The following is a 16,883-nucleotide window of genomic DNA, read 5'->3' on the forward strand; positions in this document are numbered from 1 at the left end:
CTCATCGAGCTTCTTTATCTCAGGTATAAAAAAAATCGTTAAAAAGCGGATAAAAAGAGATGGGAAATATGTGTTTCTTTTTTAAACCCGTGGTTGCGGGATAGGACTACGAATAATTTTTCTTAAATATTCTTCATTTACCTTGATGATGGGCTTCAAGTATAATTAGTTATATGCCCCTCTGCAGCAGGATTAATGTCTGTATGTACTGGGGATTGCGCCTATGTCGGAGCTTCGGACAATGCAATAGCAAGGAAACATTTCTTTAGGGTTATACATGTCATATTTAGCTCTTCGTGCTTTTTCCAGGCTGGATTTTGAATGAGTTTACAGATGGGCTATCAATTACATAAGCTGGAAGCTCATTCCATAAATTGACGACTCGCTGTGAAAACGATCCAATTCGGATACAAGTGAAGGCTCTTACTTGCGATAGTTTGAAGTAGTCCAGCCTCTGTACCGTTTCCGTATCGAGTGCCCAATAAGCTGATAAAATAACACACCCTCAACGTTGAAAGTAGACGTAGCCATTCCTCTCATATTGGGGCCCGATAAAAATGAGAGGAATGGCTACGTCTACTTTCAACGTTGAGGGTGTGTTATTTTATCAGCTGATTGGGCACTCGATACGTAAACGGTACAGAGGCTGGACCATTGAATTTCAAGTATTTTTTGGTTTGAGTTCGTTGGGCTTGACTAGTGCGCACCATGTGCTATGCCCTAGTTGACCTCCGAGCAATTCTCTGCGTCCCGGGTCAAACGGCGCAAAGCAGCTGCGCAGAGACAAGGCCTTCATTTTAAATCGTGAAGAGACGATAAACGCGACATCCCGAAAATCACGTTCGTATAGTGGGGTTCGATAGAGGGTTCGATATGTACATATCTAGAGGCAAGACACGATAAACGTACCCTAAGCCGGTCAGAATATTCCAAGTCAAGAATAGATAGAAGAATTTTAGTCATCCTGCGTTACACTTTTGCTTTTTCCATGAATGACACTTTGGCTTCGTTTATTGACCAAATTTTTGGCTAGAATCAGGTTTCTCAAACGCCTTTCAGGCAAATTTGGAAGGTGATAAACGCAAAGCCTTTTTTAAAGGTCTTTAGATATGGGCATATCTAAAGACGCAAAAAGGTGTGTTTTGAATGTGACATACAGTTTTGAACCCCACATACAAATCGGACCACACAGGTTACTTTCCGGTTCGGAGGCTAGCGCGCCATGTGTTGTGTACAAGCATGTGTGTGTAGTTGACCTCCGAGAAACTGTCTGCTTCCCGGGTCAAAACAGCTGCGCAGACACAAGGCCTTTATTTTGAATCGTGAAGAGACGATAAACGCAACATCCTGCAAATCACTTTCGTATAGTGGGGTTCGATAGTGGGGTATGATAGTGGGGTACGATATGTACACATCTAGTGGCAAGACCCAATAAACGCGCCCAAAGTCACCGATCAGACGTTTCTATAACTAAATGATGACCTATCACCTTTCTTTTGTCTGGAGAAATTTATCTTTGTCTGGATTAGAGAATTCCAACTGTATTTTTAATAGTTGATTTTTTTTTAAATATGTTTGTGTTCATGTATAGAAATTTTACACAGCAAATAAAACAAACCATTCAAACAGTTACCAAGGATTGTGCTCTTTAGATTTCTTTTTACTACCCCCCCCCCTGTTACACCCTCAAATGTAATAACTCCCACAAATGTAATAACGCCCACAAATGTAATAACACTTTACCCACAAATGTAACAACACCCACAAATGTAATAACACTTTACCCACAAATGTAATAATTTCACCCACAAATGTAATAATGACTTTACCCACAAATGTAATAAATTTTAAGTGATATTTTGAATCACCCACACATGTAATAATGACTTTACCCACAAATGTAATAAATTTGAAGGGATATTTTGTCGAATTTAAAACTAAAACCCTGTAATAAAGCATGTGTATAGCACGCAGTCTTTGCTCCAGACCCGGTTATTTCAAAAAAATTAAAAAATCTTCAAAACTAAGACCACACCATCTTCCAAACTAAGACCCGGTAATAAAGCATGGGTTTAGAGCGTAGTTTTTCTTCCAGACCCGGTTATTTCAAAACTTTTTAAAAATCTTCAAAACTAAGACCCCATCATCTTATTCCTATGGAAGAACATAAGTATTGAGCGTAGTCTTTCTTCCAGACCCGGTTTTTCAAAAGTTAAAAAACAAACAAAAAACAAAGCAAAACAAAACAAAACAACAAAAAAACCTTTTAAACTAAGACCCCTCTATCTTCCAAATTAAGACCCGGTAATAAAGCATGGGATTAGAACGTAGTCTTTACTTCAGACTCGGTTATTTAAAAAAAAAATCTTCAAACTAAGACCTCACCATCTCATTCCTGTGGAATAACATGGGTATAGAGCGTAGTCTTTCATCCAGACCCGGTTATTTCAAATGAAATAGAAATTTAAACAAATCTTCGAAACTAAGCCCATCATCTTATTCCTCTTTTTTTTCATTTAAAAAATAAATTACATTATTACATATGTGGATAAAACACGTCACAAATAAATGATTGGTCGGCGGTCACACGAACTGACGAATCAGTCAAAATGGTCCATATATATAACACACAGAGGAGGGACCGATTCGATGGTTCGTTGACCGTCGACGATTTCTTAATCATGTAAATATTCTATTGTAAACAAACAAAAGGGTATCAACTGGGTTAAAGAGCTTCCCTCTTATACAAAACTCCTAAACGAGGACCCGAAAAAGGTCCTTGGATGGAAATCTCCTTTCGAGATTTTCTTTAGTAGGAAACCAGAACAAAACTAGATTTGTAATACTTGTTTGGTACAAGTATAGGTGGGCTGGTCCAGCTAAAATTTTAGACAAAATGAAGGGCACATTTGAGATAGCTAATTGTCTCAGCTACATCATACTCAAAGTTCAGCGTAAACGAAGCTAAAACGACGGAGATATTGCTCGCGAAAGACGGGAATGTAGAATCCAGTTTTGAGAAAAAGTCATGTCCCATAGAGAATACACGCAAAATGACATGCCTCCTTTAATCGCAAAAAATACGCCATGATGCCTATGCCAAAATGAAGGATCGTAGCCACTTTATTTGTAGAGAATTGTCTCGGCTAAAACATATACAAATTTTAAAGAAAATCGATCAATATCTACAGAGAAACAATCAATTTTCCGTAAATATGCTGACGTCATAATATGCAAATTGGAATGTTGAGTTCGGAGGCCATTATGATGACGTCATGAGTTAATTGAGGGTCAAATGGGACATGAAAAAATATCTCCGAATCATACTCTATCAAAATATGAAAAAAAATTGGGGTCACCTTGCATCCTAAAGAGCTACAATGGATTTTGTATGGGCATGTTTTTGCCCATATATGCTATGTATTACAAGAGCTCGCGCGCACGGAAATTTATGTTAAACGGTCGATCATTCCGTTATTAATAGTCATAAAGAGACAAACATGGTATCAATTTGTTCTCAAAAATATGTGGAATATTATGAAAGAAAAATAAGGAGATTTTATGTTGTGTTATAGTCTTACGCGCGAAAACGCGCGCGCAACGCGCGCGCATGCGCGTGTGCGCGATTTTTTATCAAATGCTTAGCATGGCCTAAAACGTATGCAAAATGATTTTAAGACGATTTTAAGCATTTAAAAATTTTGCGCGCGCATTGACGCGCGGACGTACGCGCACGCGCGCGTTCTTTGACCTGAAATTGACCGGACGGATATTGACCTTGATCATGATAAATATGAATGAGAAATAGCTTTCGGTTATGAAGATATGATCATGAGTTGATTTTCGTAAAATTTTACAAAATGGCGCCTAGATGACGTCATCAGTGAAAGTCAATGTTGAAAACGTTATTGTGCTTTGTACATATGCCTATACATAATTATGTGTGCCAAATTTGAAGGCATTTGATTGAGCCATTTTCATGTTATCTTGTCCACAAAAAAGTGGTTAGAAATAAATTAAATAAACTAGATTTGTAATACTTGTTTGGAACAAGTATAGGTGGGCTGATCCAACAAAAAATTGAGGCAAAATGAAGGGTACATTTGAGATAGCTTTTTGTCTCAGCTACAACATACTCGAAGTTCAGCGTCAATGAAGCTCAAACGACGTAGAGATTGCTCGCTAAAGACGGGAATGTAGAATCAAGTTTTGAGAAAAAGTCATGTCCCATGGAGAATACACGCAAAATGTGAAAAATTGACATGCCTCCTTTAATCGCAAAAATACGCCATGATGCCTTTGTCAAAATGAAAAATTGTGGCAAATGGATTTGTAGCAAATTGTCTCAGCTAGAACATATCAAAATTTTGAAGAAAATCGATCAATTTTTACAAAGATACAATCAACTTTCCAAAAATATGCTGACGTCATAATATGCAAATTGAAATTTTGAGTTCGGAGGCCATTATGATGACGTCATGAGTTAATTGAGGGTCAAATGAGACATGAAATCATATCTTCGATTCATACTCAATCAAAATATGAAAAAATAATTGGGGTCACCTTGCATCCTAAAGAGCTACAATGGATTTTGCATAGGCATGTTTTTGCCCATATACGCTATGTATTACAAGAGCTCGCGCGCACGGAAATTTATGTTTAACGGTCGATCATTCCGTCATTAATAGTCCTAAAGAGATAAACATGCTATCAATTTGTTTGTAAAAATATGTGGAATATTATGAAAGAAAAAAATGGCGATTCTATGTTGTGCAATAGTTTTACGCGCGAAAACGCGCACGCATGTGCGTGTGTGCGATTTTTTATAAAATGCTTAGAATGGCCTAAAACGTATACAAAATGATTTTGAGACGATTTTGAGCATTTTAAAATTTTACGCGCGCATTGACGCGCGGACGTACGCGCACGCGCGCGTCATTTGACCTGCAATTGACCGGAAGGATATTGACCTTGATCATGATAAATATAAATGAGAAATACTTTTGGGTTATGAAGATATGATCATGAATTGATTTTCGTAAAATTTTACAAAATGGCACCTAGATGACGTCATCAGTCAAGGTCAAGGTTGAAAAAAATTCTGTGCTTTGTACATATGCCTATTATGTGTGCCAAATTTCAAGGCATTTCATCGAGCCATTTTCAAGTTATCTTGCTAACAAAAAAGTGGTTAGAAATAAGAAAAATATTTAATAATAAATAATAAATAAATAAAGGCAATTCTAACGAAATTATAAGGTGGTCTGTACGTTATACAGCCCACCTGATTATATCTCCCGTCAAAAAACAAACTATACTATCCATGGTTGGGAAAAGAATGTACAAGCTGTTCGAAGAAAGGCTTACAAGGCTTTGCAGCGTGTAAAAAAAAGAACGATTAGATCCCAGGAAAAAAAACTTAATGTACCAAACATACCAGATCAGGTAAAGGTTGTTAATATTCTTTATCTCATTGTATAATTAAAATAATTATTTCCTTTTGATCAGTCATACTTCATTTCAACTCCGTCTACTCTTAAAGCATCTGAAAAGTATTACTGAAAAACTTTTGGAGTTGTACGTGTTAAGTAGTTTTATATGGACGAATACTAAGTTACAGAAAGCCAGGTACATTAGGTATTTCGGCATCTTGTTCTCTTGTTTTTCCTAGCTTAGAAAAATTGTCATGTGTTAGGTTGTTTGCGTTTTATATCAAGTTCAGTTGATGTTATCAGGTTCAATATTGCCCAAATTATAACCTTGTTTGCTTGTAAAAGACATGTGAGTTACTCCACCTTTTTATACGTAATAATTATTTTGGTTCTGTTACCGTCTGTATATTAATGAAACAACCTCTTCATTCGTTTGGAATAAAATACTTTCTATCTTACAAAATCTATGTATCCATCATTGCATTTAATACTATAAAACCATAACCTCTGCAATTTACTCACATTGATTGAGAGAGTATATAGATATTTTATCAGTCAAAGGGTTCTGCAATCGTTCATCCAAAACATGCAAATATGTTTCGCGCGATCTCGTTATACAGCTATTTATGATTTGTTATATGAAAGTATGCGTTGTTATTTGCTTGTTAACCGATTATCATCCCCCCAAAAAAGAAAAAACAGGGTCATAGTACATAATAAATATAAGGTATAATGTGTAAATCATCAGGGATAATTATGTTATAATAATTAATCTCAAGGAAGATATGCTGCCGGCGAAGAAGCAAATGGAGGAATAGAAAACATTATAAAAAAAAGCTGAAGATGGAAAACGACATTGCCAGATAGACAGAAAGACAGACAGGGAGAGGGAAAGAGAGAGAGAAAGAGAAAAGGGGGAGGGGGCGGGAGAGATAGAAAGTTGGACGTAGTCCGTACTGTATTTATTTATATGATTTTTGTCTCTCCGATCAACGGTCAACGAACCATCGAATCGGTCCCTCCTCTGTGTGTTATATATATGGACCATTTTGACTGATTCGTCAGTTCGTGTGACCGCCGACCAATCATTTATTTGTGACGTGTTGTATCCACATATGTAATAATGTAATTTATTTTTAAATGAAAAAAAAAAAAGGAATAAGATGGTGGTTCTTAGTTTCGAAGATTTGTTTAAATTTCTATTTCATTTGAAATAACCGGGTCTGGAAGAAAGACTACGCTCTATACCCATGTTATTCCCCACATGAATGAGATGGTGAGGTCTTAGTTTGAAGATTTTTTTTTTTTAAATAACCGAGTCTGAAGTAAAGACTACGTTCTAATCCCATGCTTTATTACCGGGTCTTAATTTGGAAGATAGAGGGGTCTTAGTTTAAAAGTTGTTTGTGTTGTTTTGTTTTGTTTTGTTTTGTTTTTTGTTTGTTTTTTAACTTTTGAAAAACCGGGTCTGGAGGAAAGACTACGCTCAATACTTATATATGTTCTTCCACAGGAATAAGATGATGGGGTCTTAGTTTTGAAGATTTTTAAAAAGTTTTGAAATAACCGGGTCTGGAAGAAAAACTACGCTCTAAACCCATGCTTTATTACCGGGTCTTAGTATGGAAGATGGTGGGGTCTTAGTTTTGAAGACTTTTTTTTTTTTTAAATAACCGGGTCTGGAGCAAAGACTGCGCGCTATACCCAGCTTTATTACAGGGTTTTAGTTTTAATTCGACAAAATATTCCTTCAAATTTATTACATTTGTGGGTAAAGTCATTATTACATTTGTGGGTGATTCAAAATATCACTTCAAATTTATTACATTTGTGGGTAAAGTCATTATTACATTTGTGGGTGATTAAAAATTATTACATTTGTGGGTAATGTGGTTATTACATTTGTGGGTGAAATTATTACATTTGTGGGTAAAGTGTTATTACATTTGTGGGTGTTGTTACATTTGTGGGTAAAGTGTTATTACATTTGTGGGCGTTATTACATTTGTGGGAGTTATTACATTTGAGGGTGTAACACCCCCCCCCCCTCCAACTATAGAACCCTGGATCATCTTCAGTAATAATGTTAATTCTTAGTGTGATAGTACAGAATATATTTTTCTCCATGTCATACTTCCTTATTCACGATGTTATTCTTTTGTATTTCCATGCACAGATTCAGAAGTTGAGGGTTTCAGAATGGAACCTACGCGATGATCAATCAGCATCTTACAGTCTGGGGAAGTTTCTCAGTCTCCTGCCTCATCTTACAGACATGAAGATTAAGTCATGTTCCTTTCATGATGATTTCTACAAAGAGAGTGCTGTTCGAGCTTCTTCATCTCCAGTAAAAAAAAATTAAAAAAATAAAAAAAATAAAAAAACTGAGGAGAGATGAAAACATTGTAAACATATTTTGTCTTATTTTTTGTACTGAAATTCCAGGTTAGAAACACAAATACATGTGAATGACAGGATATACACTGATCGATAACAACGCAATTTTTAAATCCCTGCTTTCTCTAATATGATTGATGAATTTCTATTAAAGGTTCTTAATTAGCATTATGTTTTCGGGTTGTCCGCCCGTCTGTCCGTACGACTTACGACGTCCCGTTCTCGTGATCGCGTTATCTCAAGAGCCGATTGATGGATTCCTGCCAAACTTGGGTCATGTACTCATGTATATATCTTGCAGAGCCAATGAACTAATTAGATTTGGGGTCACGAGGTCAAAGGTCACAGGGCTCATTATGTATGCAAACAAAACTTGTGATCGCGTTATCTCAAGAACCGATTGATGGATTCCCGCCAAACTTGGGACATGGATGTCCCAATGACCTGATTAGATTTTAGGGTCACGAGGTCAAAATTCAAATGTCATGGGGCTCGTTATTTATGTAAATATAGCTCGTGATCGCGTTATCAATATTAAGAACCAAAGGATGAATTACTATCAGACTCAGGCAGAGGCGGTTCTCCCGGGGGGGGGGGGGGCAGGGGGGCACAGTGCCCCCCCCCACTTTTTCAGATACCCCAAAAGTGCCCCTTTTTACATAGGAAAAGTGCCCCTTTTATTTTGTAAGAAGTGCCCCTTTTACATAGGAAAAGTGCCCCTTTTACTTTGACAAGTGCCCCTACTACTAAATAAAAGTGCCCCTTCCCCCTTTTCACCTCTGACGAGTGCCCTTTTTATTTTTGACACGTGCCCCTTTTCCTTCGACATGTTCCCATTTTCCTTTGCAATAAGTGTCCATTTTCCATTCTCATAAATCTTGAAATTATCTTTAATAAGTGCCCTTTTTAATCTCTAGTAAGTGCCTCTTTTCAGGTACGAGAGGTGCCCCTTTTCACTTTTGATAAGTGCCCCCTTCACTTCTGATAATTGCCCTATTCAAAACTGAGAGGTGCTCCTTTTACTTTGACAACTGCCCCTTTTTTTCTTTGTAAGAAGTGCCCCTTCTCCTTTTAATAACTACCCCTTTTTTAAACTCGGATGAGCACACCTTTAATTTTAACATGTGCCGCTTTTTTTCTTCTAATAAGTGCCCCTTTTCCTTATGATAAGTGCCCCCATTAAAAAGAGAGAGCTCCTTCCCCTTCTCATAACTACCGCTTTCCCTTTCTAATAAGTGCCCCTTTTCCTTATGATAAGTGCCCCCATTAAAAAGAGAGAGCTCCTTCCCCTTCTCATAACTACCGCTTTCCCTTTCTAATAAGTGCCCCTTTTCCTTATGATAAGTGCCCCCATTAAAAAGAAAAAGCTCCCTCCCCTTCTCATAACGGCCCTTTTTTTAAATTTGAACGGTGCCCCCTTTTCATTCAACAAATGCACATTTTCCTTTATTATAAGTGCCCCTTTTACATTTTCATAAGTGCCCCTTTTCATATCTGGTCAGTGCCTCTTTTCACCTCTGATAATTCCCTTTTTAATAATGATACGTGCCCCTTTTCCTTTCTAATAAGGGACCTGTCCCCTTTTCACCTCTTATAAATGCCCCTATCAAAATCTGATGGGTGCCCTTTTTCCGTCAACAAATGCCTATTTCCCATTTTCGTAAACGCCTCTTTTTCATCAGGTGAGTGCCTCTTTTCAGGTGAAAAAAATGCCTCATGTTCACCTCTTATAATTATCCTTTGTACTTTGACACGTGCTCCTTTTCTTTTCTAATAAGTGTCTTATCCCTTTCGATAATTGTCCCCTTTTCATGAAATCATTAAACATGCCCCTTATTTAAAGCGACTAAGAGCAATTTCCCCCAAAGTTCGCTCGCTGCGCTCGCTCGCATTTAAAGATGATATAATTATGTTAGTTATCAAAGGTCTTTTCAGTCTTCCGTTAAGAGAATGTGCTTATAACCCCATCACGATTGGCTTTTTTCCTCTTTATAAGATGTAATTTTTCGCACTGCGACCTCGCAGATCTTTAAAATTTTTCTCGCTCGCTTCGCTCGCTCGTAAATGCATATTCAGACATCCCACCCAACTGTAAAGTATGATGCTTAAGCGATATCTTGTATGATGTATGAAGAGAAACAAATATTGAAATCATCCCTGATAATGTAATCACAATGCAGGGGTATGTACCAATGTCTAAAAAATTGTATATTTTCGCTTTGAGATTTCCCACTGTAGGTGCCCTTTTTTCTTCAGAAAGTGCCCTTTTTTGTTGGTGCCCCCCCCCCACTTTGGAAGTCGCTCGACCGCCCCTGGACTCAGGACATGTATGTATCTTGTATGCAGAGCCAATGACCTGATGAGATTTAAGGGTCATGAGGTCAAAGATCAAAGGGTCATACATGTATATTAAAAATAGCTTGTAATTACAATATTCTGAGATCCTGGATTACGATCGAACTTGAATTATAAAAATTGCTTCCGTTTTGGTTTGTACAGTCGCTCTATATGGCGAGGCATCATTTTTGACTGCGCGCAGTCAAAGATCCATCTAGTCTCCCATACAATTTGCTACTGCCCCAATTACCATTGTTTTCCCTTCCATTTTCTTGCTCATCAGATATATCCCCCCTCCCCTTCAGAATCCTGGATCATCTGCAGTGATTTTATGAATGCTTAATGTGAGAGTATATATTTTAATGGTTTCCAATATTTTCCCAATTTCATGCTTCATGATTTACATATGCCATTCATTTGTAAAATCTTGATTCTATCAATCGACAAAATGCCCCTTCAAAAATGATATGGGGATGCCTTCCACACTATGGCTACTCTAGGTATAGAAATCAAATGAAACATATACAAAGTACAAACATGAGAACTTATAAATCTCTCTCTTGGTTCTGTCTTCCACTCCTTTACGGCCATCTTGTGACGTTTATCCACCTAAAAATATACTGGAAAATCACAACATAATAATATTGTGATTTCATTATCGGTGATATTTGTATGCTACATGTGCATGGCTGATTCCAAATGATTTTCTATCCCAACAGATTCAAACAGTCGACCTGGATGCTATACATTACATGTTAGACGAGGAAACGAAGCAGCTAGCCAAGTTTCTCTGCTCTCTACCCTGCCTTACAAACTTAAAGGTTGATGAGGAAAAAATGTACATGATGATTTCTTCGCTGAACTTAATTCCTTTGCTGCATCCTCACAGGTGATAAGAAAAGTCAGTGCTCAGGCAGTATAAACATGCATGGATGTAAAAGCACTTTTGCTGCTTACCATCAATGTTCACACAGTAGTATAAATATCAAATTAAGGGGTTATATGTGGGAGTTTTGAAAGCCAGACTCGTCCATTTATAGATTTAGAAGAAAAAAACAGCCAGGATGAAATCGGGCAAGAAATAAAGGAAAAATAATATGTGGTCTATGACCCCATTAAAAAAAAAATTGAGTACTATACTTTAGGAATTATGGAGTTGACTGTGCATATTTAAAAAAAGTGTACCCAACTTTGGAAGCTTCTAATTAAAAAGCCATTATGTGTGTGTTATCTCAATCCAAAAAGAAGAACATTTGTTAATATCAACTCAAACTCAAGGAAATGCTTATTACAAGCACAATTTATGATATTTCTCTTTGTTATGATAATTACAATCTTGATTTGACTCCTTTGCATCCCTTGTTAAATGTAACTATTCTCATTGAGTGAAACAAGTTGACAGAGTTTATTTGGGATGTTGTCTTTTTTATGAAAGTTTACTGTCAACTTCTTTGACACTTGACATCATATGTTTGCTTTCTTCCATTCAGGTTAAGTAACCTTTGAGTTTTCATTCGCTATTCGAAATAAACACCTCAATATGCTTCTTGTGCGTGTAAAATGGCGCAGCGGACAAGTGAGCAGAGAGAACTTAGATATCATGAGACAAAAATTCAGTAGGCTGTTCAAATTATTTAAAGGTTATCCTATGGATTGAAACAAGGTTATGTGAAAGATTGGATACATCTTTTTAAATAATGAAGCACTGAAGCACGAGACATAATGAAACTTTTAAAATTCGTTCATTCAGCTCGAATTTGGTACAAGGCGATTTTGACCACACTTGTTAAAGACCCTGGTAGAAATATTAGGAAAAGGGTATCATTGGACATACACCAATTTACTCGTCATCGTGAAACCGATTTCAATGTCATGTTGGTTATTACTTTCTAATTAGGAGCTAATACAGTTGGGTACCCTTTTTTGTAAAGGCACTTTATATGACATTACATAAGCATGAGAACTTAGCAAACTTCCTGAAATACATATTTTATACATGTATAGGAAAATTATAATTCCTCAACTAGCCTTATCCATTTCTCACTTTTATCTTGACCCTGAGGCTGATCATTGTATCGAATCAGTGGTTTCACGACGTTGCGTGAGTTAACTTGAAGGATAGAGGGTGAGAGAGAGAGAGAGACAGAGATGAATGAGTGACATGAATATAACCCTTTTGTTGACAACCTTACGTTAATGAATAGTGTGGGTGAAGAAAAAAAAACCTATGCATCTACATTTGTATCCTTGTTCATAGATCTACATGCATAGCGCAAAAAAAGGGGTTTCAAAGAAAAGAAAGAGTGCATTAATAGGGGAAATGGACGAGGTTGGCCAATTCCGTATACGTTACAAATCCCTTTTCTTTCCCCCCCCCCTCATTTTTACACCTAATCACTTTTTATTTCCTTTGTTTTCTAACAATCTGTGTATGGTTGTCATGTCAGCAACCTTACTTCAGGGAAAAGAAACATGTCAGAATGCTACGGAATTGGTCAGCAAGAAAACGTAATCGTCAAAAACGTCAACAACGACAACGCAACCAGTGTGAAACACAACATTCGCCACACCATGGTCTAGAAGAAGCAACACAGGACACCGCTGTTAGCCAGAGACAGGAAGATGCAACCCCAATCGAAACTGATGACACCTCACTATCATCAACATCTTCAGAATACATCAATTCCCAAACTTCGGTGTATCAAGGAGGGCTGTTAATTGGAATAAAACCAATCGATGAGAATGATGATAACCTTGCAATGCCCTTAACCAGTGGATTGAGTTGTGCACAAAGCAGAACTGATGCAGGTATGGAAATCGGGCTCAATACTTTGTATAGGCTCTTATAATCACCATGCAATGAATAATAAATTCATGGTATATGACAAGGTCTGGTTTACATACATTTTCTTTTATTCACAAAATGGGATGATCATTGTAGAGTTATCGTGGTCTCGTGGACACGTCACCGGACTGTGGATCACACAGGTCGCTTTTCGAAACCCGCCACAGCACTAATGTCCTTTGGCAAGATATTAATCTACATTTGCCACTCTCCAGGTGTTAAATTGGTACTCATTAATTGTAATTCATAACCATGTATGTCTAGCGTGTTAAGATGAAACATTTACTTCAAGCAATATGTTTTTCTTGCATGAAGTAACTTTTATCTGAGCAGATGTGTACTCTGTGAAATTTTAAGTTTAAAAGTTAGTTTAACCTGTCGAATAATCCACACCTTATCAGCAACATTCACCCATAATGCCATTCCAATCTACATTTGCATCAGATCAATTGACCAAGCAACATCTTGAGGAGTTTGAACAGTATCAACAGGAGGAGTTGACAAGAAATCATCAACAATTAGTTGAGGAGCTTGAACAATATCTATCTGCCCAGGATAATGCCAGTAATGGTCATGCAACTCAATACTCAGCAAACTCGAGTTCTCAAGAAACACAACAACATTCGCCACATCATGGTCTAGGAGAAGCAACACAGGACAATGCTGTACGTCAGAGACAGGAAGATGCAACCCTAATAGAAACTGATGACACCTCATTATCATCATCATCATCTTCAGAATACATCGATTCCCAAACTTCTGTGTATCAAGGAGGGCTGTCAATCGGAATGAAACCAATCGATGAGAATGATGATAACCTTGCAATGCCCTTAACCAGTGGATTGAGTTCTGCACAAAGAAGAACTGATGCAGGTATGGAAATCAGGCTCAATACTAGCTACTGTTTATAGGCCCTTATATTTACCATGCAATGGCTAATAATATCATGGTATATGACAAGATCTGGTTTATACCTATTTTTTCTTTCATTCACAAAATGGGATGATCATTGTAGAGTTATCGTGGTCTCGTGGACATGTCACCGGACTGTGGATCACACGGTTCCCGTTTCGAGCCCCACTGCAGTCCTTTGGCAAGATATAATTCTAAATTTGCCACTCTCAAGGTGTTAAATTGGTATCCTTTAATTATAGCTAATAACCATGTATGTCTAGAGTGTTAAGATAAAACATTTACTTCAAGTAATGTGTTTTTCTTGCATGATGCAACCTTTAGCTAAGCAGATGTGTACTCTGTGAAATTATAAGTTTATAAAAGATTCTTTAGTTTTAACCTGTAACGTTCACCACAAAAGAATAGGAATCATTAGATTTTAATGTGATTTTATCAAACATTGAAAAGTAAATGCAATCATTTTATGGTCATAATTAAATAAAGTATAAGAAATCCCCCAAGGGCAGTGACACGGTATTAGTGAGTGTCCATTAAATTGCTCCATTGCTTGTATTGTATATGCATATTGTTAATGCGTGTATTCGCATATAACATTTGAAGTTCCCTTCAAATACATATTCGATAACCATTTTTCAAAGTTTTACTTTAATTCAGTTTTATATTCGTCATTTGAAGTTCATTTACAACTCGATAATTATTCTCCCATATTTTTTTATTTTAATTTTATTGCAGCTCCAGTCGAGAGTGAACAAATTCCTGAACATCGGTAAGTAACACAATATAGGATTACCTTTTTCTCTTTCTCACATCTCCCTCATTATATGTCCCCATATCTCTCTCTCTCTTTCTCTCTCTATCCGTCTCTCTCATCCTGGCAGTCTCTCTTGCTCTCCCTCTCCCATCCACTCTCTTACTCTCCCTTTTATCTCTTCATCTATTTCTATTGCTGTCTCTAACATTTCTTGTACCTTTATAATCGCCTGTTTGGAGCCAGAAGGGCTTTAATTGATTATACTTTGACACACTTTAACGCCTTCTTACCACTCTCCTAGTGTCTTGCCGTGATGCTTTTTTGTATTGCCTTCAATTGGCATTCCACGAAGTTATGCCATGAATGAAAGTTATCAGGTTGCCTTTAGATTTGAGATGGATATAGAATTTTAAAAATCCTAAGGTTAAAACATTAACAGCCATATTAAAACCATTTCACATCCCAGTTTTTCCTCTCTCGACCTGGCTTTTAAAGCCTCTCATCCCCTCTCCAATCCATGCACTCTCAGTTTAAAATGTTTCCAAATCTCAAACACTATTATCTCAATGTTAAATGTTTCTCTCTCTTTCTCTCTCCTCACTCTCTCGTTTCTAAACTTTTTAAATCTCCATCTGCCCCCTCTCTTTGTCTATATTTATCACACTCTCCACATGTCCCTCTCCTTCATTATATATATATATTCTCTCTCTCTCTATTCCTGTCTCTCTTTGTATTTTTATCTTTTTTGTCTGACTCTTTCTCTCTCTCTCTCTCTCTCTCTCCTTTTCTCCCTCTCTATTACATAGCAAACGCATTTATAGCGACGACGACGATGAGGATGATGATGATGGAGTCAATGAGAGCCTGGAACAACGTCCACGAAAACGAAGAGCTAAGACGGATCGTCAACCTACCTCACCTTAGGATCCTTAGGATAAAATGCAATCGCATTCTTGAATAACATTCAGAGCAGGATTTGGCAGTAGTCTTACACACACTTATGGAACATTTATTTTAATTTGACTAGTACTCCCTGATTTGATTTCTTGTCATTCTACCTCAAAACACCTCTTACATATAATAAGTGCAATCCTTATATTTACTATGCAAACATTTACAAATACCGGTACCTAAATGTTATCAATTGTGCATTACAAGTCATCAGGTGTGTTTATTTTCTATAGGCGTATATTTTGATGAATTTGCTGTGAGTCTAAAATGGTGTAGTGCTTATGAAAACTAGCTTTCTTTTGTAATACAAAAATGCTGCATTCGTTTTAACAGTACTACCTACTAAGTATCTGATATATGCATTTGTTTTACATTGTTCTGTATATAAATATATATATATATATATATATATATATATATATATATATTCTATGTCACTCTTTATTTGTAAATAGATGGATATATGTAAATATCACATTAACTGATTATGAAATATAATACATGAAATGCTTAAAGTTTTCTTTAGGCCTTCGACTTATTGGCATTTATATTTTTTGAACGAAATCCTGTGGCAATACATTAATCAGTATGTGCCTCACTATAAACCAGGCGTAAGAAATGTTTAGTTGGTATGAAGAAATTTGAATGTCATATTTTCTTACAACTTAGCTAGCCCGGCTAAAGTCGGCGTAATGATAATTTTGTATACAGCGCTTATAATCATAACAGCTGTACATAATTATACAGACTATAATAGTTATACTGCTTTAGGTTATACATCGAAGCGCTTAGTAATATTTGTATCAAGCGCTCTAGAAATGTTCCTACACTTGTATTATCGATATTGTCAATACCGTTGTACAGCTGATATAATATGCCTGTTCACTTCTATTAAACTTAGAGGTGAAACATTTCATTAACCTATTCCAAACATTATTTGATATATTTTTTCTTTATTTTGTATTTTGCATATACCATGATGGTTGCAAGATTTGTATTAGCAATATTCATGAGGTCTTTTTTGTGTGCATCTTGAGCATTTAATTTCAAGTGTATTAGTGTTTTGAGAGCCTTACAAATCATATATGTACAATTTGTTTATGTACGGAGCATCATTAATTCTTGTATTTTCTGGAACTCCGAGAAGAATTCTAGACTTTCTTCCATATTATGTGTATGTATTATTCATGTATTGTGCAATTGCGAGCGATAACCAATTCAGGTATCAACATATTACTGTTGACAGCTGTCTTCA

At 36.6% G+C, this 16,883-nt stretch overlaps 1 protein-coding gene across 1 annotated transcript; it reads left to right on the forward strand.

Annotated features, from left to right (window-relative positions):
* Nucleotides 1-10,923: 10,923 nt before the first annotated feature.
* Nucleotides 10,924-15,940, forward strand: LOC105437527. Its single transcript, XM_011664199.2, has 4 exons — nucleotides 10,924-11,055; nucleotides 12,614-12,974; nucleotides 14,659-14,692; nucleotides 15,484-15,940. The coding sequence occupies exons 2-4, from the start codon at nucleotides 12,647-12,649 to the stop codon at nucleotides 15,599-15,601; spliced, it is 480 nt and encodes a 159-aa protein (XP_011662501.1). The 5' UTR covers nucleotides 10,924-11,055; nucleotides 12,614-12,646; the 3' UTR covers nucleotides 15,602-15,940.
* Nucleotides 15,941-16,883: the final 943 nt, after the last annotated feature.

The sequence above is a fragment of the Strongylocentrotus purpuratus genome, unplaced genomic scaffold (assembly GCF_000002235.5).
Source record: "Strongylocentrotus purpuratus isolate Spur 01 unplaced genomic scaffold, Spur_5.0 spur5_scaffold_18, whole genome shotgun sequence".
Classification (NCBI taxonomy): domain Eukaryota; kingdom Metazoa; phylum Echinodermata; class Echinoidea; order Camarodonta; family Strongylocentrotidae; genus Strongylocentrotus; species Strongylocentrotus purpuratus.